Source organism: Orcinus orca, chromosome 4 (assembly GCF_937001465.1).
Source record: "Orcinus orca chromosome 4, mOrcOrc1.1, whole genome shotgun sequence".
NCBI classification, from domain to species: domain Eukaryota; kingdom Metazoa; phylum Chordata; class Mammalia; order Artiodactyla; family Delphinidae; genus Orcinus; species Orcinus orca.
Window position 1 is genome coordinate 90,102,047 of NC_064562.1, and position 26,848 is coordinate 90,128,894.

The 26,848-nt window shown below is 41.1% G+C and overlaps 1 protein-coding gene and 1 long non-coding RNA gene across 5 annotated transcripts in view; one reads left to right on the plus strand and one right to left on the minus strand.

The window, feature by feature from the left end:
• The window catches only part of RBM47 (RNA binding motif protein 47), a 165,989-nt gene that overhangs the window by 129,997 nt on the left and 9,144 nt on the right, over positions 1-26,848 (plus strand). For 2 of the 4 annotated variants that reach the window (XM_033421697.2, XM_049709586.1), the window contains exons 4-5: positions 22,967-24,126; positions 25,003-25,209. In XM_033421697.2, the coding sequence (XP_033277588.1) occupies positions 22,998-24,126; positions 25,003-25,209 (1,336 nt within the window). In that variant the 5' untranslated portion in view covers positions 22,967-22,997. The remainder of the gene's footprint in view (positions 1-22,966; positions 24,127-25,002; positions 25,210-26,848) is intronic. The other 2 variants (XM_049709584.1, XM_049709585.1) reach the window with 2 other exon arrangements.
• LOC125964343 (uncharacterized) lies at positions 7,418-22,650 on the minus strand. The gene is made up of 3 exons (XR_007477297.1): positions 22,333-22,650; positions 9,542-13,684; positions 7,418-9,307 (listed from the first exon to the last, which is right to left on the minus strand). It is a non-coding gene; the product is annotated as an uncharacterized LOC125964343 (long non-coding RNA).

Genomic DNA, 26,848 nt, shown 5'->3' on the forward strand with positions numbered 1-26,848 from the left:
ATAGACAATGTGTACCTGGTGTATGTTTATGTCGCAACGTTAGTAGTACATAGAACTTGGTAAGTCATTTGGTAAGTCATTTTGAACCGACAATATAAAATCCTTATTTCTTTGTTGTTTACATCTTTGTGGCCCAAGAGGAAAAACTACTGCTGCTGATATGTGAGCATCTTAGGAATTAAGGAAAAATGTGCATTGCTTATAAATGTCTCCCTCACAAAAAAAAAAAAAAAAAAGATCAAGGGTATTTCAATCAGAGTTGTCTTTCGAAATTTTGGATGCAAGGAAGGGTCCTTTGTACAAGCTATAGAAGATACTGGTATGTTCTCGAACAATCCTTGTGCCTTCTCTAATTTCTGTTTCCTCACCTGTCATATAAGGTAAAAATAACTACTGTTATGTTAAACTCTCCAAATCATGGCAATCCAATGAATTACAACATATGTAAATATACTGTGACAACTATAGAATTCTCCACAGACAGAAGGTATTATTATTCGGTGGGTGATAATCCTGTGTATGCTGTGGCAGGGATGGGGGCATAGAAGAAAGAAGCTGCTCGTATCAGCTTCACCCAGAACCTTGGATGGGCAGCCCTCCCGGCCACAGAAATGGCCCTCACTTAGCTTTGAAAGGTAGAGGCAGTAGATCCCTGTGTGTTAGGGAGGGGCTACTGGTGACACTGATTGCCCAGCAACTCCCCATGCCCCACCAAAGTCCCTTTTCATATCCTCTAGCCTGGATTCTGGATTCAGGGACTCAGAGAGCTAAAATTGTTTTAATTATATATATTTAATTGTTTTAATTATATTTATTTTTTTCTATATTTTTTTTTCTTTTTCTGAAAGCATATTAATTAAAGGAAACTTGGAAATTAAAGAATAACATAAAATTATTTATAATCCCACAATCGAAAGGTAACCACAGTTAACATTATAGTATATTTAGTCCTTTTAAAGTTTTTAAAAAAATTTCATATATATTCTAAAATATTTTTTAACAAGGTTAACAGAGTTGAGAACATGAAATAAGTATTCTAGCCTACAACTGTGCTGTAATTTTTATAGCCATTTCCATACTGCTGAACATTGTTTGTTACATCACATATAAATACATGCTATTATGTTCACTACATTATGCTATAAATACCACAGGAGTGAACATGCCTGACTATAAATTTTACTCATGTCTCCAATTATTTTCTTGGGGTAAATTTCTATAAATGGAATTAATGAGAAGGCACTGCTTTTAATGACTACTGTAAAGCTCTTGATGTTGTCAAACTATCCTCCAGAAATGTACCCAATTATATTTGCCTTCCCATCCCCACCTATTATATATGACAATGTTCATACCACTACACACATGTACAGATTGAATTCTATCACGTTGAGAAGATGTAAAATTATAAATATTTCTACAGAAGCTCAGGAAGTATAAACCTGTTCCCTCCCCCGGCCCAGCCCAGCCTTAACCAACACCAGGTCTCTGAAGTAGAAGACAGTATCATCCAATCGACACTGCATCCACCTTGATCTCTCAGATCTGTTCATGGGGGAAAGCACCTATGAGGCTTGCGTTCATTCACTTGGCATTCATTACGACTGCTTGTGTTCATTTCTGTACTATGTGCTTCCGGGGAACAAAAGAACTTTTCTTTGTCTACGAGAAGCTTAATTCAGTTGGTGAGTCCAGACAAACAACAAACAAAAATACTTAACCTTGGATAGGTCACTTAACTTCTCAAGACCTGTTTCTTCTTCTTTAAAGTGAGAGGTTCAATTTGTCTATATCTAAAGAGTGTCTGAGGTGGTTTTTAGTAAAAATATGTGAGTACACAAAGTAGTGAAAACAGCAATTAAAGATATCTAAACTTTGAACAACATGATGTGTTGTATAATTTCCATTATCCCACAGTGAAAGCACACCAGTTCTTTAGGAGAAAAAAGTTTCCCTGCGTTAAATACTAGGAAAAAATTTCAAGTTAATCATCTTTTAAAATGTAAAAGTAAAGTAATAGGAAAATCCTTCAAGATGGCCTGTAAGGTTTCTTTTAGCTCTAACATCTATAATTCATAAGTAATAGATAAAATAGCAAAGGCCGAGGACCCCCCAAAGCAAAGGAATGTCAGTGGGCTTCACAGAAATTTGGAGAGTCATGACTAGGATTTTAAAGTGATCGTTTCTACAGATGAGTTCTGTCTAATCGTCATCCTCACCACCCATACACTGAAAGTCTGTCCTAGTACTGGTACTGTTCATGAATTTTAATCAGATTTTCAAATTTTGGAACACACCAAACAGGTTTAAGGAGTAAATAAGCTTATGAATATTTAGCTATCCTTCGCCATTACCACTTACATCTACCAGGAATGTTAAAATTGTCTGACTCAACTACTGAGATACACTGAGCAATGTCAGGGAGACTGGGCCAAACTTTGGCAAGAAAGTCTGCCACTGGCCATTGCTCTCTCTTTGAAGCAGACTGTCCCTTGCATTTTAACACACAGTAGATACTTCATAAATATTTGCTGGATTCCTTCCTACTCAGATTTTGTGCCACTTTGTAATACCGGTTTGTTTTGTACTCAGAAAAAAAAGTTACATATACGTTGGAACAACTTCCAAAATCTAAAAGCATGAAGGAATTGTAATAATACCTCAGACTAGCTCTAATCTTAATCTTGGAACAAGGACACGTTTTGACTAGATTTCACACACTTGAAAAGTCTCAGTTGAAAAGCCAATATATTGATCATTTGCCTCTCTTTACAATTTGAATCGTAAATATGAAGAAAAAAGCTGCAAAACCTAGGACATCATTTGTCTAATCATTTTCCCATTTTCTCTTAAAGATCTGCATTCCTTCCTCCCTTTCATTCCATATATTAACTCTGCTGGTTTTCCATGACTCTTTTTTTTTGTGTGTGGTAAAATATGCATAACATAAAATTTACCATTTTAACCATTTTTAGGTGTACAGTTCAGAGACATTAAATACATTCCCATTGTTGTGCAAATATCACCACCATCCATCTCTAGAACTTTCTCATCTTCCTGTACTGAAACTTTGTACGCATTAAACAATAACTCTCCATTCCTCCCTCCCCCCAGCTCCTGGCAACCACCACTCTATTTTCTGTCTCTATAAATTTGACTATTCCAGGTATCTCATGTAAGAGGAATTATACAATATTTGTCCTTTTGGGTCTGGCATATTTCACTTAGCATAATATTTTCATGGTTCATCCATGTTGTAGCATGTGCCAGAATTTCCTGCCTTTATAAGGCTGAATAATTTTCTATTTTGTATATATACTACATTTTGTTTATCCATTCACGCGTTGATGAACATATGGGTTATTTCTACCTTTGGGCTATGTGAATAATACTGCTGTGATCATGGGTGGTACTAATATCTGTTTGAATCCCTGTTTTCAATTCTTGTGAGTATAAACGCAGTAGTGGAACAGGTGGATCATGTGATAATTCTATGTTTAAGTTTTTGAGGATCTACCATACTGTTTTCCACAGCAGCTGCACCATTTTGTATTCCCACCAACAATGCACAAGGGTTCCAATTTCTCCACATTCCTGCCAACACTTATTTCTGTGTTGTTTTAAATCATAGACATCCCAACAGGTATGAAGTGGTATATTATTGTGGTTTTGATTTGCATCTTCCTAATGATTAGTGATGTTGAGCATCTTATGCTTATTAGCTATTTGTGTATCATCTTTGGAGAACTGCCTGTTTAGCCCTTCGCCAATTTTTAAATTGGTTGGCTTGCTTTTTTATTGTTGAACTGTAGGAGTTCTTTGTATACTCTGCATATTAATTCCTTAATATTTTGAGAAATTATTTTCTCCTGTTCCATGGGTTGCCTTTTCATTCTGCTTACAGTGTTCTTTGATTCACAGAAGTTTTCGTTTTGATGTAGCCCAATTTATCCATTTTTTTCTTTTGTTGCCTGTGCTTTTGGTGTCATAGAAATCAATGCCAAATCCAATGTCATGCAGTTTTTCCTCTATATTTTCTTCTAAGAGTTTTACAGTTTTAGCTCTTACATTTAGGTCTTTGATCCACTGTGAGTCAATTTTTGTATATGGTGTATGGTAAGGGCCAGGCTTCCTTCTAAAGAGGTACTTTTCAATCCCATCATGTCTCAGTGAAGGTGTGTGTCAGTTAAGCAACTGGCACACATATTCACATGTATGCTCATCCTCACTCACTTTTCTTTCTCGTGTAGGCTTTGGTGGTTTCCCAACAGACAGATGAGAGAAAGCTGAAGCAATTGGGGAACTAACAGCCCAGCAGGCTCAGCTCTTATAACTAGGATATAGCAGTGAGAGCTGTGAGGCAGTGGCCAGGATCAGCAAGCATTTTGATGCAAACATGCTTGATGAAATCCCCAATAAAAGAACAGCAGAGGTGCAGTGAACATTGTGGTAGATGACTCTTTTTGAATTATGGTTTTCTCAGGGTATATGCCCAATAGTGGGATTGCTTGGTCATATGGTAGTTCTAGTTTTAGTTTTTTAAGGAACCTCCTTACTGTTCTCCATAGTGGCTATATCAATTTACATTCCCACCAACAGTGCAGGAGGGTTCCCTCTTCTCCACACCCTCTCCGGCATTTACTGTTTGTAGATTTTTTGAAGATGGCTGTTCTGACTGGTGTGAGGGGTGGGATAGGGAGGGTGGGAGGGAGACGCAAGAAGGAGGAGTTATGGGGATATATGTATATGTGTAGCTGATCCACTTTGTTATAAAGCAGAAACTAACACACCATTGTCAAGCAATTATACTCCAATAAAGATGTTAAAAAAAAAAAAAGAACAGCAGAGGTAGATAGCATTTTAGGCTGAGAAGAAAAAAGGGAGTGTGTGTGTATGTGTTGTGTTCGTGTGTGTGTGTGTGTGTGTGTGTGTGTGTTATATGTACATATACTTGGCAGCAGAGGGGAAGAGAGGTCACTCCATGCACTGTGACTGTGAATTTTGGGCTACAGCAAATTTTTATTTATTTATGTTCGTACAAAAATAAATTTCTCTTGGTGCTGCTTTAGAGAAACCAAACTAGATTAGCCACAGTTATGTGGGCAAACTGTATTTCCAAAACAGTTAATCCTAGTTCTGTTTTACAGTGAACAGAACCTAAATGTGCTTACAGTGTAAAATGTGAAGGTCTGCTTAGCCTTCGCTTGCAGAATCTTGAGAAGAAGAAACTACCAGGCGGTGTAAGCTGCCAGTATCACCAGGACCAAAGGTCTGCCCTGCACTCACTGCTCTGACAGGCTTGGAGATAACATCGCCCCACTCACATAACTCATAGTTGCAGGATTCTGCACATGAATTAGATCCTCAACATTAGAACCCAGTATTGGCAGTTGGGCATCCAAATCTCAAATAAATTACTGTTTATCTACTAAGACTCTGACTTCAGGACCTATGAGAAACACACTGTGACCCAGTCTGTCCCCTCTTGTTTTTCATGGGGGCTGGTTTACAGACATAAACTGTTTGCTGCTCTGGGTCCTCATCTTCTCTTTACCATAAAAGGCGACTTAGAGAAAAAGGAAATAACTAAGCCTATTAAGTTTTCTGATGTCAGGTGGGATAAGCTAAGCCACACTTTCTAAAAGCAGTTTGCAAGACTGGTGTACTATATTTCCCTTGAAGCATTAAAATCAGTTCATACTTTATTAACTCAAAGAATATCCAGTATTTCCCTGTGAGACTGAGAATAAATGACCAGCTTAAATCAGGGGCGTTTTTGCTGGTATGCTAAGTTTTCAATTGAAATATTAACTCCAAGTGCACACAAGGAAAGTACAGACTGCGTGAGACGTGAACAGCAATTACATCTCCAGCAATAGTCCCAGGAGTTTATTATACCTGAAAAATCATAAGCTTCCTGACACTTGACCGTTTTATTCTAAATGCCCTAGGTTCAGGAAAACTCTGGAGATATATTTTCTGTTCATTTCCATCCTTAAATTTCAGTCTATATTTCATGAGTTTCTTTAACTAAGTTCTTTCTGTATAACTTTTATATTCTATGTAACTTTTATGTAAATTTCCAGTTAACTTTAACTGCCTAGTTAAATTATAGAGACTGGGAAAACTGGTTCTCCTTCCCCTCCATCCTCTTTTCTTCTCCTTCTTTTAATAAATATCTTTCCTAAGAATAGAGCAACTTCCCTATGCCCGCCCCACCAAAAAAAAAAAAAAAACTCTGCAAATTCTACCTTGAAAAAATTAGCAACTTAGTATTTAAATAATTTGTAATTGAGAAACTCTCTTCCTTTCCCTAGTTTAAAACCATATATTACTACATTTTGTTCAAGTGGTGAATACCCGGTAAAAAGTGGGGTGTGTGTGTGTATGTTATTTAAACAAGGATTAAAGCAAACAGCTACTAATCAGTAGCATCGCTCGATTCCTGTAAGTTACCCTGGGGTACTTAGTAACCAGGTATTTACATTTGAAAACCAGGGATATTAAATGAGAATTTAAGATGAGAAAGAGAAAAAAATAATTAAGAAAAAGAAATTATGAAGAAATATGAATAAGGAGGAAAGACGGCAATAGTGATTTTTTTTCTCCCCTAAAACCAGAGGTCCCAGTGCTGCTTCCCCACTTTTTCCCTGCTGAACAAGAGGTTGCTTGCCTGTGTGGCAAGACAGATAGGTAAGTGACACTACTGGATCAAGAAACTTGGAGATTTCCTACATAGACATTTGTGAACTTCTATATTCTATTCAGTATCAGATTAGTTTGTGATTTCTCTTCCACGTCATTAAGACCCACTACTGCATGGTAGAGAACTGCTCGGGAGCAGAGAGAAAAGGACCCTATCCCATTGTGTGAGCTGAAGTAGTGTAACACCCAGCCTTTCAAAACACCTGCACATAAGAGAGCATATGGAAACTGTCTTCATGGTCAGGCACTGTCTTTGTGCCTATTTCCTTGTGGCGGCAGAAAATCTCTACCAAATCCCTGAGACAACACAGTAGAAGTTAAGCATATCGGCTCAGGCAAAAAAAAAAGTCATGGAAGTTCTCCAGCTGCCTGACCAGTGCCTGCTTTACCAAGAAGTGTCTAGGGAGCCTTCGATATAGTCCATCAATCAATGGTTGGCGGGGCTTTTCCCCTTGACACTGTGCTGATGCCTGAACTGTGTATTAGAAATGCCAGCTCCTGTACCAAAGCTGACCTGTCCATTCTTCAGTGTGCTCCTTCTGATTATGTCGACAGACCCTGGACAGTACTTGGCATGGCTGTTTGTACACAGTTCCAAATGCAGGTAAACCACAAAAGTTAAATAAATAGATAAGTATAAATAGAAAAACATATCCAGAGCAATTTACTGGTAGTTATACATAATATTAAAATTCTTTTTGTAGCTTTATCCTACCATGTTTCTTATAAAAGGCAGTGCTCATTCACTGGTTCTTTCATTAATTTTTTCCTTTATTGAAATATTTTTTCATTCAGTGCTAGGCACTGGGGATACCAAAATAAAGGTCCCTGCCTTTGAAAAGCTTCAATTATACCTAATGAGATAAACCATATTCTTTTAATTTTTCTAATACATTTCAAACAGTGTAGAAGAAAGTGGAAATAGCCTAAAATGTCTAAAATCACTTCATAATAGAAAGTGAATTTGACTTTTTCTGTTATAAAGGGACCTCTCTCCGATGGCCCCATTTCTAATAGAGTCCAAGTTTTTATAATAAGAATTAAGCTACTGAGTATTAGGGTTTAACTTTAGCCATACTTTTGCTAGAAGGACCTGTTCTTTAAACTATCATTTTCGTTTCTCACTGTATGCAAAATAATAATAAACCAAATATCACCAGAGGAAGACCAAAGGTAGTAAAGGGAGAGTAATATTTAAACATTTAATGAATAAAAAAATATAATTTGGGGGTTAGTTTAAAGTTGCATTTTCATGCATATCGTCTTTGCCTCCCACTATAAAGTTTACTTTCTTTTATATTTTTTTTCTCACAAAGAGCCTATTATAGTCGTATTGTTGTGGTATTTAAAAATATTTTTAATTTCAAAAATAACCCGCATTCAACTTAAACATTTGTAGAAGAAAGTAACCCATGGCTTATTCAGCATTGAGAGTATTTCTGGCCAAATGCTATTTCACTGTAACTATTGCCTTGGGATACTTGGCAATGAAATACAAGGACATCAACATTAAACAGGATCTGGTTTTTTTCTGTGGTAGCAGATATTTTTTCATAGTCAGAACTGAAATGACTAATGTTAACCAAACAAAATCAGAAGGTCACACCTAAAACTGAAGCTAATGTTTGACTATGTCACTCTATTTCAGAGTCTTTGTTTCAGAACAATTTGTCATTTTTCTTACAAAGAGACCTATGATATTCTTATAGACTACTATTTGACATACCACCAGAAGGTAATATAAGAACATATCCCATAGAGCATGTACTCATGTATAATATGGCAGAGTAATAATAGACCATATTATTACTATATAACTTGCAAATATAGTTTGAAATTGGAGGAAAGGAAGAGCATTTACACATCATCATAAAGACTGTGTAAGCTTATGTTTGGGAAAGTTCACTTTCTAAATCTGTTTTGGCATAAATTCAAGAAACTAAGCAAAATGAAAAATATTCTTTACACACAAATTTTAGAATTTTTAAAAAGCTATAGATATCTGGATCTCTACTCTATTTGGACTGCCCAGATTTTGTCTTGAATATAAATGGACTCTATTGTCAAACAGAAGTTAAACTAGAGACTATCATCCCAAAGATAAGGTTCCTTTATTAAATTATAATTCCAATTTTATCACTGTGTAATTGTGATCTTGAGCTTAAGCACATGATCATCCAGTTTCTCCATCAAGCAAATGGGACTGATACTTTGGCATAGTTTGTAGGTATATATCAGTATAGGGAAGGTATATACAGGAAAGATATATATATAGAGAGAGAGATCGATTTTGTAATAACTTGAATCATATTCTAGATGACATAGGGGACTTCCTATCTAAAGGAACTCTATTATAAATCCCTTTGCAAATTAAAGAATATTTTTATAATAAAAATAACCATTCATCAAACTACCGGTTCATATATTCCAATGCTGGCACATAAAGTTTTTCTGTGAATATTATTCCCAGGTAACTTTCTTAAACTTGCAGTGGTAATTTGAATATATCATAGTTAATAAACAATATTTACTGCTACATTCAATGGGTAGACACAAAGCATTAGTGTAGGTATACTAAGTAGTGATAAAAAGAATATAAGGGCTTCCCTGGTGGCGCAGTGGTTGAGAGTCCGCCTGCCGATGCAGGGGACACGGGTTCGTGCCCCGGTCCGGGAAGATCCCACATGCCGTGGAGTGGCTGGGCCCGTGAGCCATGGCCGCTGAGCCTGTGCGTCCGGAGCCTGTGCTCCGCAACGGGAGAGGCCACAACAGTGAGAGGCCCGCGTATCGCAAAAAAAAAAAAAAAAAAAAAACCAAAAAAAAAAGAATATAATACACAATTGAACAAATATCAAAAAGAACATAGTGCTTGCTTTTTGCATAATCATTAGCTTTAAAAATGCATCATTATAACATTTCACATTTACAATGTCTTAAAGCATTTTCCTATATAAATATAGAACATAATAGCTATAGAAGTTCCCTTCCAGTTTATCCACAAAACTCTGGGAGTAAATTCCCTCAGATTCTTTAGCTTTTAAAATTAAATTGTCAAGCAGACAATTCGTGATTCTAAGCTGTGGCTATATAGTTCTCTCCCAAGAGAACATCCTTGAAAAACGTCTGCTATTTTGCCCAACTGAAATAATAATAATTTAAAAATTATATAGGATATGAAAATATAAAATGTAGTCAATTTGAGCATTTAATATAGCCCAGTACTTTTCTAAGTGCTGTATATGCATTATCATTTAATCTTCACAACAGCGTGAGGTATATTATTACCATTTTATAGATGGTGCAACTGAGGCGCACAAAGATTAAAGTGACTGGTGTGATGACACTTGTTTCTCAAGCGGTGGAGCCAGGGTATAAGCCAGGCAGTCTGATTCCAGAGCCTGGGTTGGGTAAGCCCATCCCACTGCCACATCGTGGTCCCATATTCTCACTTAAAACATTTGGATTATGTGAATTCTAGTCCCTAAACATTTCCATTTAAGAATTTAATTCAATAGATTGTTTTAAGTCTAAAAATTATCATTTGAACCTATTAACTACTTTATAAAGGGCCAGAAATAGGCTATGGAACAGTTTGTAGAACTCTCTGAAGAGGAGTGGGGAGGGTGGGAGGTGCAGTGAGGCATTTGGTAGAAAGGAATGGTTTTCCAACAATTTTGCTGTGGATCTGTGCTTGAGTTTCCCTTCAACTCTGTTAACCAATGTCCATCTCTCCTTGATATTGTTTTTATTCTGTTAACACTGGCTATCCCTAACTCTCCTATTACTAAGAAAATAGCAAAGGCAGAGTACCATGGTAGAAAGAGCTTGGACTTTGTCATCAGCTAAATTTCAATTCTGAGTGGTCTTGGGTAAGTTATTTGATTGCTCTGAGCCTCGAGCTCCTGATCTTTAAAAAGGAGGCAATAATAGCCAACATTTATCAAACCCTTAGTATATACTTGGTTTTGTTCTAAGCACTTGGTATATATTGTGTAATTTATTCCTCACAGTGACGCCCTGAAATAGTGATTATTATTACCACCAGTTTCATTTTGCAGATGAGGGTGGTGCGGAACGAAGACTTTAAATAACTTAACCAATGTCATACAGCTCCATAGTTAAAGAACTAGGGCTCAAACCCAGGAAATCTGACCCTAGACCAGGTTTTCTTCTATAAAGCGCCAGACAGTAAATATTTTAGGTTTCGTGGACCACACTAGTCTCTGCTGCAGCAGTTCAACTCTGCCATTGTAGCATGAAAGCAGCTGTAAACAATATGTAAACAAATGGGCATGGCTACATTCCAACAAAACTTTATAAGAACAGCCACAGGGTTGAATTTGGCTCTCTGGCTGTAGTTTGCTGATCCCCTGCTCTAGAGCCTGCATTTTAAACTTCATCTCATAGGGATGTCACAAAAAATCAAATAACTTCCTTAAGGTGACTTATGCACATAATAATTGCTCAAAAATCGTAGCTATCATTAACTCAAGAGTTTTTAAACCATACGTTACGGAAATTCTTTGATTATTTGTGGCCCATCTCCTTCCCTCCAGGGAGGATTGCATTTAAGTCATCTATTGTCTTTTATGCCACCCTCTTCGTAGCATGTAAGTAAAATACACTCTCCAGCCACATTTCCAGAAATGCTAGACATGCCTGAAATCATCTCACTGTGCTAAATGATGGCAGTCAGCAGAGTGTTTGGCTTATAAAGATGCTCAGTAAAATTGATTTTGATTTTCATGATTTTAATTAATTCATTCCACTACGACATCATCGGGTATTATGTTCGCAGTAATGCGATATATGATAATGTAACTTTAAGTGTAGGAGGATAAGGGGAGCTTCACCTTGCAGAATTTCCATCTGTCTCTAAATGTAATTAAACCAGATGCGCAGATTTTCAGTCCTTGTCCACCTGTTATAGCTGGGTCACTCCTTGGGTTCTGTTTTGACCCATGGTTCATTGTTGCTTGTATACTTTATGAAGGCACTGTCATACCTTTGGCACTCAATAAAATGTTAATTGAAAGAACATATGTGTCCTCCTAGGGTTAAATCTTAAGTGGCTGCCCATCTTTGCTCAGGATGTTTGCTCTGCTCTCCCTCCTCTCCCTCCTTCTTTGTCCACCCTTGCTAGACTAGGAACCCTAAGGACTGTGCAGTAGTCACCACTGTATCGCCAAGCACCTAGCATGGCCTGGCATACAGCAAGTGTTCAGTCACTTCAATCAGCAAGTGTTTGATTGAATGAATGAACACATACACAAATATTGTTTGATCATCTATTTCATCAGTTCATTGCCTTCTGCCTAAGGGGTACAGAGGTTGATTTTAGTATCAGTAAATTGACTGTGTTCCAGGAGCACATTTACAGTGATTGTTCATAGTGTGTCTTTAAAAAAAACAACTCTGAATCTTTTTTTTTTTTTAATTTATTTATTTTTGGCCAGGTTGGGTCTTCGTTGCTGTGCGTGGGCTTTCTCTAGTTGCAGCGAGCGGGGGCTGCTCTTCGTTGTGGTGCGCAGGTTCCTCATTGCAGTGTCTTCTCTTACTGCAGAACACGGGCTCTAGGCACGCGGGCTTCAGTAGTTGTGGCACGTGGGCTCAGTAGTTGTGGCACACGGGCTTAGTTGCTCCGCGGCATGTGGGATCCTCCCGGACCTGGGCTCAAACCCGTGTCCCCTGCATTGGCAGGTGGATTCTTAACCACTGCGCCACCAGGGCAGCCCACAACTCTGAATCTTTTTTTTTTTTTGGTACGCGGGACTCTCACTGTTGTGGCCTCTCCCGTTGCGGAGCACAGGCTCAGCGGCCATGGCTCACGGGCCCAGCCGCTCCGCGGCATGTGGGATCTTCCCGGACCGGGGCACGAACCCGCGTCCCCTGCGTCGGCGGGCGGACTCTCAACCACTGCGCCACCAGGGAAGCCCACAACTCTGAATCTTCAGTGAAGCTTTCTACATAATTAGAAACGAGCAGTGACACCAGAGAAAGGTCTAAGTCTTAAAAACCGGATTGTCAGCGGTTTTCACATGTCCACGAAGCAGAGGGGTCTGAATTTAATGAGGCATTTCTATAGCTTGGCAGATCCTTAGCCTGACTGCAAAAGTGGTATTTGTGTGACCCAGGCCTGTCAGTTTGCTGGATGACAAATCAGTTTGACGACAGAATCAGTGTGATAGAGCTTTATGGTGGTAGTTCTTTGTGTTGAAAAATAAAATTGATAGGTTTTCCACCAAATTAAATGAGTAGTTTGGTAACAAAAAAACACTACCTTGGACCTTTGAAAAATGTTGCGCAGTTCTCAGTCTTGACAGCCTTGACAGGAAGAGCCAGATCAAGACATCAAGGCCATGCTGGGTGTGGAGGTGCTACTATTTAATTAGTACCTCCCATGGGTAAGTGTATAATCTGTTTAAAACTCCAAGATAGACTCGATCAGTAATTCTCAACAGGGAGCAATTCTGCCCCCCAGGAGACAGTTTCGGTTGTCACGCATGGAGGGGGTGTGGGCATGTAGAGGGTAGAGGGCAGAGATGCTATGAAACATCCTACAGTGCACAGGACAGCCCCCCAAAACAAAGAATTATCACACCCAAAATGGCAGTAGGGAATGAAGTTCAGAAACTTTGGATTAAATGATACCCAAGGTTCCTTTGCAGCTCAAGTTCTGGGATTTTAAGATATTAGATTATGTACGTGAAAGAATTTTATGAGTTGCCAAACACTGTACTATAAATTCAAGCTACTGTTATGATACAAGCCATCGCTGCTCTCCTCCTCCTCTCCGGTATCTGTCTGGCAGTCATCCTTTCTGTTCTGAGCCAGATCCCTCAAAGGTGTAGGTCAAAAGAGCCAAGATAAGGGGTGAAACTAGAAGTCCCTCCTACTGCTTGTTCAGAGTTTGAGAAAATCCAGTAGACAGATGTGGCCAAATTTGCAGGTTCATTGTTTTCAGCATTATCCCATTAACCTGTTGAGAAAAAGTATACGTGTGTAATGCTTATTTAAAGGGAACCGGATAGCCGATTCTTAACGGGTATTTATGTGCTGCCAAAGCCCCATAGAAAATTCCCCCACGCCACCTCTCTGGAGTGGGTGGTGCTACCCCTCTCCTGGTACACAGCCAGCGTCCTTGGGAACCCACAGCCAAATGCCTTATTTTCAGGCATGTGCTGATAGAAATGCCTGGGAAAAGTGAGCCTCTTGGCTTTCATCTGTTTATCAGTCATTCACTGAATGATGCGCCTTGCCGTAACAAAATCTGTACAAGCATCAATACAACTTAAGCAACAATACAATTAACTCTTCTCAGATTAGCCAGGACCCGACAGAAGGAATGGCCCAGAATGTCATTATTCTAGTGCCTCTTTATCCTTCCAGAATTTTCCCTAAATAAAAGAGAGTCATGGGAGGATTTTTGTGTCTCCCAAGGATCGTGCCTTCAAATAGCACAAGGTTGCCGGCTGAGATAGAAAAAAAAAAAAGAGAGACCAGGCTTCAGTCTTCAGCTTGCTGTGTGGGACCCCAGGTAAATTCCAAGTGTTCTGCCTCCAGTTTGAGCAGGACTTCTTTTACACGTTCAGACTGAGGTAACAGAAATGTCCCCATGCCAGAGGCCGGCTTGGTGGTGGGAGTGTGCTCTCTGCTGTTTACTCTAATGGGTGGTGGTAACTTGACACCGGAGCAGTAAGATAACCGCTCAGCGTGAGGCCAAATCTTGGAAACTTTTTGCAGAAGCTGGTCTTCGATTCTGTTCCCCCTGATGTGTGGCACTAAATGTCACTTGATCTTGGAACCAATACTCTGAAATGGGTGCTATTACTAGCACTATCTTAGAGATGTAGACATGAAGCCTCATGTGACATGGCGAGTAAGTGGCACATTCATGATCTGAACTCCTATTTCTTCAACTCCAAAGTCTTTGCTCTTAACCAGAATGGCATATGTTTTATTATATCTACACATTGTGTATATGAGGTCATGCCTAAGAAGTGACTATTAGTAAAGACAAACATTTTATGGTATAAATAAGGGGACATTAAGAATAGAACTCTAACTGCAAACAGAGGTAGAATTACCTCTTGGATAAATACATTCTAAAACCTTCTACTGGATTAAATTCCATCTAGTGCTGGAAGACACTGCTCACCACTGAATATTAACTTCAAATTGCAGTGTGTCCGTTGGTCAGCGAATAAAACTCTTCCAAGAATTCCAATTCCAAATTGCCTATTAAACACACACACACAACACACACCTGTGAACCAAAGCTCACTGGTAGTTTGCATAATTCTAGAGTAAACTCATGCTCATTTTTTATCCTAAGACTGGTTGGTAAACACTGGAAATATTTCCCAGTACAGTGTTTACAGTGTTATCCCTTGCCCTCTAAAATGTCCCACTTCAGGGAATTCCCTGGCGGTCCAGTGGTTAAGACTCCACGCTTCCACTGCCGGGGACCTGGGTTCAATGCCTGGTAGGGGAACTAAGATCCCGCAGGCCCCGCAGTGCAGCCAAAAAAAAAAAAAAAGTCCACTTCAAAGTTAAAATCTTACTGAAATGTACTCTAAACTGGTACTACGGGAATTCAAATCCTTGATGATTTCTAGTTTAAGTCTGAGTTAACCCCAAAATGTTACGTTACCCCAACAAGCTCAAACTCAACCTAAAATAAAGACAACAAAAATTCTAGCTAATAGTTCAGAATAATAATAGCTTGATTTGAAAGTATATTGTCCTCTGTTTTACATGCCAAACTGTGAATAAATGACTTGTTTTGAATATACTGCCATGTTTGTTTAATGCAAGCAGCCTTCAATGAAGACTAATGCGTTTTTAGTGTGTGCAAGCGGCTCTGTGTTGGGAGGGTCCTGCCTCAGGGGATCTGGCATCCTTGTGAACGACTGCACCATTTGCATCCAGTGCAGCAAGTCTCTTCAGGTTCTTTCTGAAGAGCCTCTTGCAAACTGCTGTAGCCAAGGGTTAGGTGAGAAACAGGCTTACACTTGGACGCCTGAGCCACATCACCAATGGAGAATCACACTGCCAGACAGCTTACCTGCAGTGAACAGAATCTGGAAGGCTCTGATATGCCAGTCTACACCAGAACTCACAAGCTAGGCTTCTCATTCTGACTGGTTTAAAGTTGGCTGGGGTAATACCTCTTGCTGATTTCCCTATAAACACAAGAATCCTACATAGGGGTAAGAGTCTTACCTCAAGTTCATATATCTTTTTCTTTTTCTAAGTTCATATTTCTTATGCTGACATTTCTTGAGCACTTGGTGCTAGGTTCAGCACTCAGAGCTTTGCATGGATCATTTCAGCCCAATGGTGAGAGTTAACTTAGTGCAGCTGTGGTACAGACTCTAAGCCACACCGTGGGTTCAAGGTAAGCTCCGTGAGGATGAGGTCCACAGGCATCTGGCACATAGTAGGTGCTCAGTAAATATTTGCGGAATGAATGAATAAATGAACACAAACTCTTCTGTGTTTGTGTCACTTTTAAAATCTTAAGAAATTGTTCACATAAAAGTGTTAGGAGCTGAGCCAACAGTCTTTACCAGATGTCTCTTCTTCTAGGCCTCACAAATTTGACCATGTAGTTAAATGGAAAACAGCTTAGAATGAGGGTGGGAAGGCAGCTCAAGAAGACTCTTTAAAATATGTTAGAACTTAAAACTTTGTCCTGAAATTAAGTCACTGCTCAGCATAGGAAACAGAGGGGAAAGTGACTGTAATACTTAGCAATAGGAATCTCTGTTACTTAGTCTCATTGATGTTCTCTGCACATCTCCTAGAGCAGAGGTTGGCAAACTTTTACTGTACCTGACCAGAGAGTAAACTTTTTTTTTTTTTTTTTTTTTTTGCGGTACGCGGGCCTCTCACTGTTGTGGCCTCTCCCACTGCGGAGCGTAGGCTCAGCGGCCACGGCTCGCGGGCCCAGCCGTTCCGCGGCATGTGGGATCCTCCCGGACCGGGGCACGAACCCGTTTCCCCTGCATCGGCGGGCGGACTCTCAACCACTGCACCACCGGGGAAGCCCGAGAGTAAACATTTTAGCCTTTATGGGCCATGCAATCTCTGTCTGAACTAGTCAGCCCCACCACTGTACTGCAAAAGAAACCATCTTCAAAAAAAAAAAAAAACGAGTATGTATGTGTGCCAATAAAATTTTATTTACAAAAACAAATGGCAGGCTATATTTGGCCCATGGCACAGTTTACCAAGCCCTGGTCTAAAGCATGTCTAATTGTCTTAAGTTTTCTGTTTCATCTCTGACAGGAGGATCATACGGCTAATGCCGTATAGTTCCCCTTTTTTAAGGCGTTAAATAAACCATATATCTTTCACATATCTATGCCTTTGGCCTTGAAAACTCATTGAACAGCACACCATGTAATTTATTTAACTGTGGTATATTATCTTATAAAGACGAGAAGAATGGAGTTCGTAGCCCATAAGGTTTTATTGAATGTACCTTTTTTTTTTTTTTTTTTTGTGGTACGCAGGCCTCTTACTGTTGTGGCCTCTCCCGTCGCGGAGCACAGGCTCCGGACGCACAGGCTCATGGGCCCAGCTACTCCGCGGCATGTGGGATCTTCCCGGACCGGGGCACGAACCCGTGTCCCCTGCATTGGCAGGCGGACTCTCAACCACTGCGCCACCAGGGAAGCCCGAATGTACCATTTTTAAATGGCCTCTAATGAAATCCTAATTTTATGGAATCTTTTTATTCTTTTTGCATCTCTGAGCTTTCTCACTCTTTTTTTTTTTTTTAGTGTGTGTGTGTGTGTGTGTGTGTGTGTTAAAATATACATAACAAAGTTAACCGTTTTACCTGTTTTTAAGTGTCCAGTTCAGTGGCATTAAGTACATTCACATTGGTGTGCAGCCATAACCACCAGCCATCTCTAGAACTTTCTCATCATCCTTCACTGAAACTCCATAAACACTAATTCCCCATTCTCCCTCCCTCCAGCTCCTGGCAACCACCATTCTGCTTTCTATCTCTATGAATTTGACTGTTTAGGTACTTCATCTAAGTGGAATCATATAATATTTGTCCTTTTGTGTCTGGCTTATTTCACTTAGGATGTCTTCATGGTTCATCCATGCTGCAGCATGTGTGAGAATTTCCTTCCTTTTTAAGGCTGAATAGTATTCCACTGAGTATACGTGCCACATTTTGTTTGTCCGTTCATGGGTCAATGGACTTTTGGGTTGTTTCTACCTTTTGGCTACTGTGAATAATATTGTTATGATCATTGGTGTACAAATATCTGTTTGAGTCCCAGTTTTCAGTTCTTTTGGTTATATACCCAGTAGTGGAATTGGTGGATCGTATGATAATGGTTACCTTTTTGAGGAGCCACAATACAGTTTTCCATAGTAGCTGCACCATTTTACATTCCCACCAGCAATGCACAAGGGTTACAATTTTTCTACATTCTTGCCAGCACTTATTTTGGTTTTTTGTTAGTTTCTATGTTTGGTTGGTTATAATAGGCATGCTAGTGGATGCAAAGTGGTATCTCATTGTGGTTCTCAGTTGTTTGTTTGTTTTTTTTTCTCAGTTGTTTTTATGCTAGTGTTTGTAGTTAGTGTAAAAAATAGTTCATTTAAACACTACATTAATTTATATCTCATGCAAATTTTATATATATATATTCACATATATGTGCATTTATTCCTCTCCTAATGCCAAAATTATGTGAGATGGCTTCCAAGGACATGAAAACAATAAGATGAATAATATACATAGCTAAATTCATGGCACTGGGGATATAGAAGACTAAAAAAAATGAACCAATAGCCACGATTAGATGAACCTGAGAGTGTGTTGTGATGTCCTATACAATTACAAAACTAAAGTGACAAAGTCAATCCTGAACTTGTTAGTGGCCAAAGAAAAAAGGGAAAGGGGGCCAGTAACATGATTCACTTATTCCAGATGATGAAAGCTCAGGAAAAAAAGGCTTTTCTTGGCTCGCAGATATAGGAAAATAAGCTATAACTATTTTAAGAGATGATATGTTACTGAAAGCAGCAGAATTTTTGGTGAAATTAATGGGGCTGGAATTGGGAATGACTCCTCTAGCCTGACTGTTATACAACTTTTTTTGTGTTAAATGGTAGTTTCAAAGTACAATTTTAGGGAAATAAAAAGTCAACTCCACATCTCTCAGGAGAGCGATAAGGACTATTCCTTTGGACTTTAGTCACTGTTTTATGTAGGACAACTATGTAAGATCTTGAATTCCCTCATATATGTTTATATATGTACCTGGCATTTGCTTCCCAGGTCACAGATTATAAATGCATATGTGTTTGTACAGATAATCTTCTTAAGAATATATCCTTATCTTCCTTTTGGAAGGAGGGAAAGATCTTCATGTTCAAATTTGATATTGAAATTTCTGCTTCAACTTGAAACTACAGGAACTGATGTATATTTTCAAATTTATACCAGAAAAAAGGCTTCATGATAACTGGATATGTTGCCAAACCAGCCTTCAAGCAGTTGAAGAGCAAAGCAAATTAAAAATAAGAATAGAAGCCGTATCAAACAGATGTTTTTAAAGAACTGAGAAAGTGTCAAAATTACTCTAAAACTGAAAGAATTGGTCTGAAGTTTTACCCAGAAGTTTGGATGAAGAATAATAACTGACATTTCTTGAGCATTTACAATGTTCCAGGCATAGTTCAAAGTGCTTTGTATGTATTAACTCACTTCTCTAAACTCAACAAAGTTAATACTACTGTCATCATTCCCATTTTATAGATAGGGAAACTGAGGCATGGGGTAGCTGAATATCCTTGCTCCAGGTCATACAACTAGGAAGTGTTAGAGCTAGGATTCACACACAACCACGCATTCTGGCTCCAGTGGCCAGTCACTGACCCACTAAACTGCAGGGGTCCCCAGCCTCTGAGGTACTGGTCCCTGGCCTGTTAGGAACCTGGCCGCACAGCAGGAGGTGAGCGGCGGGTGGGCGAGCGAAGCTTCATCTGTATTTACAGCTGCCCCCCATAGTTCACATTACCACCTGAGCTCCTCCTCCTATCAGCATTATGGTGAGTTGTATAATTATTTCATTATATATCACAATGTAATAATAATAGAAATAAAGTGTACCATAAATGTAATGCGCTTGAATCATCCAGGAACCATCCCCCACCCCCACCCCATCCGTGGAAAAATTGTCTTCCACGAACTTGGTCCCTGTCACCAAAAAGGTTGGGGACCACTGCTAAACTGTACTGCCCCTTGATGTTACAGCAAATGAACCAAAGAAGTATTGGTTGGCCAATGGGCAAATATCTTCTGTTGTGTCCCTATATTTTCTTTTGTTTTGTTTTGTTTTCTTTAAATGACCAAACTTACCTTAATTATCCTTGAAATTTCCCTTAATATCCTTATGTAGAATTCCCAGTAGGAAATTTTTTTTTAACATCTTTATTGGAGTATAATTGCTTTACATGTATCCCCATATCTCCTCCCTCTTGCGTCTCCCTCCCACCCTCCCTATCCCACCCCTCTAGGTGGTCACAAAGCACCTAGCTGATCTCCCTGTGCTATGCGGCTGCTTCCCACTAGCTATCTATTTTACGTTTGGTAGTATATATAAGTCCATGCCACTCTCTCACTTCGTCCCAGCTTACCCTTCCCCCTCGCCATGTCCTCAAGTCCATTCTCTACGTCTCCGTCTTTATTCCTGCCTGCACCTAGGTTCTTCAGAACCTTTTTTTTTTTTTTTAGATTCCATATATATCTGTTGGCATATGGTATTTTTCTCTTTCTGACTTACTTTACTCTGTATGACAGTTGCTAGGTCCATCCACCTCACTACAAATAACTCAATTTCGTTTCTTTTTATGACTAATATTCCATTGTATATATGTGCTACATCTTCTTTATCCATTCACCTGTCGATGGACGCTTAGGTTGCCTCCATGTCCTGGTTATTGCAAATAGTGCTGCAGTGAACATTGGGGTGCATGTGTCTTTTTGAATTATGGTTTTCTCTGGGTATATGCCCAGGAGTGGGATTGCTGGGTCATATGGTAGTTCTATTTTTAGTTTTTTAAGGAATGTCCATACTGTTCTCCATAGTGACTGTATCAATTTACATTCCCACCAACAGTGCAAGAGGGTTCCCTTTTCTCCACACCCTCTCTAGCATTTGTTGTTTGTAGATTTTTTGATGATGGTCATTCTGACTGGTGTGAGGTTATACCTCATTGTAGTTTTGATTTGCATTTCTCTAATGATTAGTGATGTTGAGCATCCTTTCATGTGTTTGTTGGCAATCTGTATATCCTCTTTGGAGAAATGTCTATTTAGGTCTTCTGCCCATTTTTGGATTGGGTTGTTTGTTTTTTTAAATATTGAGCTGCATGAGCTGCTTGTAAATTTTGGAGATTAATCCTTTGTCAGTTGCTTCATTTGCAAATATCATCTCCCCCCCCCCCCTTCTGAGGGTTGTCTGTTCGTCTTATTTACAGTTTCCTTTGCTGTGCAAAAGCTGTTAAGTTTCATTAGGTCCCATTTGTTTATTTTTGTTTCCGTTTCTCTAGGAGGTGGGTCAAAAAGGATCTTGCTGTGATTTATGTCATAGAGTGTTCTGCCTATGTTTCCCTCTAAGAGTTTTATAGTGTCTGGCCTCGTAAATTTTTTTAAATGATAAAAAATGGAAAAAATTTAGTTGAATGATGAAACCTTATTCAGCTATTATAAATTATGTTTTCACAGTTTTAAGAGCGTGGAAGAATGCTTTTAAAATGAAGTAAAGCAGCAGGATGTAAATTTATTGGAAGCCCAGCTCCACCTCTCCCACCCTCCAAAAGAAACTATTGAAAGAAAGATGGGAAAGTTTAATTGTGGCTATCACTGGGTAGGAGAATTAGGAATAACTTTTTTTCTTATTTTTCTTAATTTCCATAGAATTTACTTGAATACTATCACAGACCAAAAAAATGAACTAAACTTCATTTTTTAAAAAGCTAATCAGAGCTGTTCTCTACAAATGCAAAATACGAAGCTCCTAGTGATAATCTCACTGCATAACTTAAAATCATTTCCATGAGCCCTATGCTATAGGAGTGAAGGTGGCATGATTTAGACTTGCACTGGTGTAGCTATTTAATTTTAAAGTAAAATGAAAAATTCTGCAATAGTCACATCTCCAGTATTCAGTAGCCACAAGTGGCTAGTGACAGGTTTTCCATCGTCACAGAAAGTTCTGTTGCTCAGCACTGGTTTCAAAGAAAGAACATGGAATCTGGAGCCATACGCCTTGAAATCAAGTCCTCATATGAGCTGATACTTGCTGTGTGAAATGAGCAATTTACTCAACCTCTCTGAGCCTATTTCCCCATAGACATTTGGGACTAATGATAATATCACTTCCCATGAAAGGAGATTAAGAAGATCAAATAAGATAATGCATGTGACAGTTCTCTGAAAACTATAGTGTAGTTTAACAGGTTGTTGCTGCTTCAGAAGTCCCCCAGCCTGAACTTAATCTAGCTCTTTGTGCACTGATTCCAAATCCATGAATGATTCATACCAAGAATTTTGCTAATAGGGAACAACACCGTAAAAATCAGACTTACCAGCTCTTAGCACAGTTCCCAGGACAAGTCCTTGGTAATGTGGGTGTTCCATTTCTTCCTTGTAAAAAGCTTCCACACACAGCTCTGTATCTTCAGTAACACCTCCTCGGTTTTTTCCTTAACAATATAAACACATTGCCCTCCTTCCATTCCTAAATGAAAAAGGCTGTCTTAAAAAAGAAAGCAAAGAGGTTTTGTCTGTCAACGAAATAAAGGGGGTAAAATGCTGTAACTAAAAGGAAGTCAGTCTGACTTGACAGTGCAGGAATTAAGCAAAAGATGTTGCCAACTGCTGCAAGAACGTGAAGTTTTCCCCAACAATGACAGCAGGTTCTCTATGCTTCAAAGCTATTGGGTTACTGACTAAGCGGAAGTACTTGCTCATTCTGATTTTTTTTCCCCGAGTCACTTCTGGTTTTTCCTGCAAAACACCTTGCCCAATTGAGACAATTTTAGGGCTGCTGCATATCTAGAGCGGTCTCCATCTTATTTCTCATTCAACCCCCTGATAGTTAAGCGTGAGTCTTGCTTGTATGGCTTTGAAGAAGAAAGAAAGAAAAAAAAAAAAAAAGTCAAGTTCTGACTCAACTCGGTAAAGATTCCCCACTCACCCCCTCCCTCCTGCCTCCCCCAGGTTTCCGCCGGGCTTGGATGCCTTTGACATTATGACCGCAGAGGATTCCACCGCAGCCATGAGCAGCGAGTCGGCCGCTGGGTCCTCCGCCAAGGTGCCCGAGGGCGTGGCGGGCGCGCCCAACGAGGCGGCGCTTCTGGCGCTGATGGAGCGCACGGGCTACAGCATGGTGCAGGAGAACGGGCAGCGCAAGTACGGCGGCCCGCCGCCCGGCTGGGAAGGTCCGCACCCGCAGCGCGGCTGCGAGGTCTTCGTGGGCAAGATCCCGCGCGACGTGTACGAGGACGAGCTGGTGCCCGTGTTCGAGGTAGTGGGCCGCATCTACGAGCTGCGCCTCATGATGGACTTCGACGGCAAGAACCGCGGCTACGCCTTCGTCATGTACTGCCACAAGCACGAGGCCAAGCGCGCCGTGCGTGAGCTCAATAACTACGAGATCCGCCCCGGCCGCCTGCTCGGCGTGTGCTGCAGCGTGGACAACTGCCGCCTCTTCATCGGCGGCATCCCCAAGATGAAGAAGCGCGAGGAGATCCTGGAGGAGATCGCCAAGGTCACGGAGGGCGTGCTCGACGTGATCGTCTACGCCAGCGCGGCCGACAAGATGAAGAACCGCGGCTTCGCCTTCGTCGAGTACGAGAGCCACCGCGCCGCCGCCATGGCGCGCCGCAAGCTCATGCCCGGCCGCATCCAGCTTTGGGGCCACCAGATCGCCGTGGACTGGGCCGAGCCTGAGATCGACGTGGACGAGGACGTAATGGAGACCGTGAAGATCCTCTACGTGCGGAACCTCATGATCGAGACCACCGAGGACACCATCAAAAAGAGCTTCGGCCAGTTCAACCCGGGCTGCGTGGAGCGCGTCAAGAAGATCCGCGACTACGCCTTCGTGCACTTTGCCAGCCGCGAGGACGCCGTGCACGCCATGAACAACCTCAACGGCACCGAGCTGGAGGGCTCGTGCCTCGAGGTGACGCTGGCCAAGCCCGTGGACAAGGAGCAGTACTCCCGCTACCAGAAGGCGGCCAAGGGCGGCGGCGCAGCCGAGGCGGCAGTGGTGCAGCAGCCCAGCTACGTGTACTCCTGCGACCCCTACACGCTGGCCTACTATGGCTACCCTTACAACGCGCTCATTGGGCCCAACAGGGACTACTTCGTGAAAGGTTAGTGGGGACTCCTTGCCTGGGTAGGCCCAGGGATCCGCGTCTGCCGGGCGGGCGGCGTCGGGGGTGTGGTGGCTGTCATTTACCGAGCCGGTGGACGGCGACCCCCTTACCCACCCTCGTTTGGGTGTGGGTTCTGGGTTCTGTTCTTTGCTGGCGCTTAAGGCATGCACTTCTACAGCACTGAGAGAAATGCAGATCGTTAGTATGTGTGGGATGAGTGGTAGAATCATGGGCGCATGCAAGCTCTTCCTGCGCTCAGCCTTTCCAGGGCCTACCTACTGTGGGGCTAGTCCGCAAGGCTCTGGGTTCTTAGGTTAAAAACTACGTGTGAAATGAAATCTTTAGAATGTTGGGGATTAGGGGGCACAGTGTTGTCGTTGGGTTTTTTGTTGGGGTTGTTTTGTTGTTTGTAGTCACTGGCTAGCCTGTAATGAAACCAGGCATTACACCGGGAAGCAGAATGCTTAGCCTCTGGGTCCTGTTCTCTGATTAACTGCTTCTGTGACTTAAGTCAGCCCCTCTAACCTCCCGAGGCTTGTTTTCTCATGCATAAAATGAGAAAGGTGACTAGCAGTTCCCCTTCCACAACTAACTTTGTTACACTCTGTGAACATTTTTATTTATTGGAGTTGCAGTTGCAGTCCTAGGAACTCACCCTTCAAGTTCATCTCTTGCATTAAGCAGACATTTTAGGGTGCACCTAGGCTGGAACAGGAGGTGTGAAGCATCTTCCGGCTCATTGAAGGGCAGAGGTGTAGCCACCTGCAGCTTAGAGCCAGCGCAAACACCTAAGTGCCAGGAACCTTGAGCTAAGGTCCGCCTCCTGTACTGTTGCTATTGGTAGCTCATCATGTTTTGTGTTGTTATTATAAGCAGGCAGCATAAGAGGCCGGGGTCGAGGTGCAGCTGGCAACAGAGCCCCAGGGCCCAGGGGTTCCTACCTTGGGGGATATTCTGCTGGCCGTGGTATATATAGCCGATATCATGAAGGAAAAGGAAAACAACAAGAAAAAGGATATGAACTTGTACCGAATTTGGAAATCTCTGCCGTCAATCCAGTTGCCATTAAACCTGGTACAGGTCAGTATAAACTGGCGTGAGAATGGATCTTTTCAGTCTGAACCCCAGCCCTCCCTTTGAAGTGACTTCCTTGGGTACTTTTATCTGCATATGGGTTCCTCTTCTCAAAGGCAACCGAAGATTAGGCAAGGAATGTGGCCTCTTGGGCCTTCTTATCTAGAACTTAGGGAGATAGTCTAGTGTCTAGTTTTGACCACGTTCCAGTCAAACTTTCCGTTAGTGGGTTTTTCAAATGGGCATCACCAGTTGTTAGGCTTTTTTTCAATTAGGCAGATTCTCAACTAGGCAGATTGGGATGGGGTGTGCAGAGATAGAAGAACACGAGTCTCTTCTGTGTCTTCTACCAGCTAAAAACTTTCTTCTCCTTACTCAAGCCTATTTCTACCACATGCATCGGAAGCCAGAAGGCGCATTTCTTTGCTAGTTCTGAGAGTTGCTGGGAAGGGTAGAAAATTCCCCTTCAGGAGCAAATAACACTGCTGTCTCTGTCATGGTCTTAACAAACCAGAATGCCTGGGAGCAGCAGTGAAAGTTTTTGCGGCTGATTTCCAGCTCTCATTTCCGCCTTTTGCTGGATCCGTAGATTGGGGGTAGGGGCACTCAAGTAATTCAAGCCAGGGACCTTGAACTTTGCTTCCACCCTCCACAAACCAGGCCCCACAAACCAGTTTTCCAACATTGTTAGTGCTCGTTGGCCTAATGTGAAACAGGTCTTTCTGATCCTAACCTGCAAGGAGCTTTATTTAACTCCACAGTGTGAACATAGCACAGACTCCCTACTTACACACACCACACAAGCCCACACATGGGAGATTCTTCCCTGATCCTCCTCCAGACCTTTTCCAGGTCTCATGGAAGGTAGATTGAAGAACTCTTTGAGAACATCCTCACTTGGAAGCTCAGCCTCTCTGACTTTCTGTTGGCTGAGGTCTGCACTCCTTCTCCTGGCTGAAACAGACTCAAGGGAGCTGTGCGAGTGGAGCGTAGGTTGGCATTGGCCACATAGAGCTTACAAAGCATTTTCCCAGTAGAGCTTCCTTTTGAAGTAATCCGGTGATTTTTTTTTTTTTTTTTTTTAATGCCTGTGAAAAAATACTGCAATTTCTGCAGGTAAGTGACTCCTTAGACTGGATTTCCTTATAAATGCCATTGGTGCTTTCAGCAGTGTAAAACAGATCCTGTTTCTCCCTGTAATTCCATAAAGCAGAGCCTGGACACAAGACTTGTCACTTCTACTTGTTGGGAAAGGGACTCCTGTTGGCATTAGCTTAAGACTTAACTAGAGAAAAGAACTCTTAAACAACCTTTAAGCATATAGTTGTGTTCTGGGGCATGTAGTAGCTGACAGCCAGAATAATCCAGAGTTGCTTAGTACAACTCAAATATAGCTCAAACTTATAACCCTTTCTGGGCCCTATCCCCGTGACCTCTATTTCTGATTAATCCAGAAAATTAGAACTATGTATTTTAGGAGGAACACCAGGGCAGTAGTGAAGTATCTGGGCACAAGATCACATGGATGGAAAGGCAGGTAAAAGATTTGGTTAAGATTTTAGGTATATTTTGGGCTTCCCTGGTGGCGCAGTGGTTGAGAGTCCACCTGCCGATGCAGGGGACACGGGTTTGTGCCCCGGTCCAG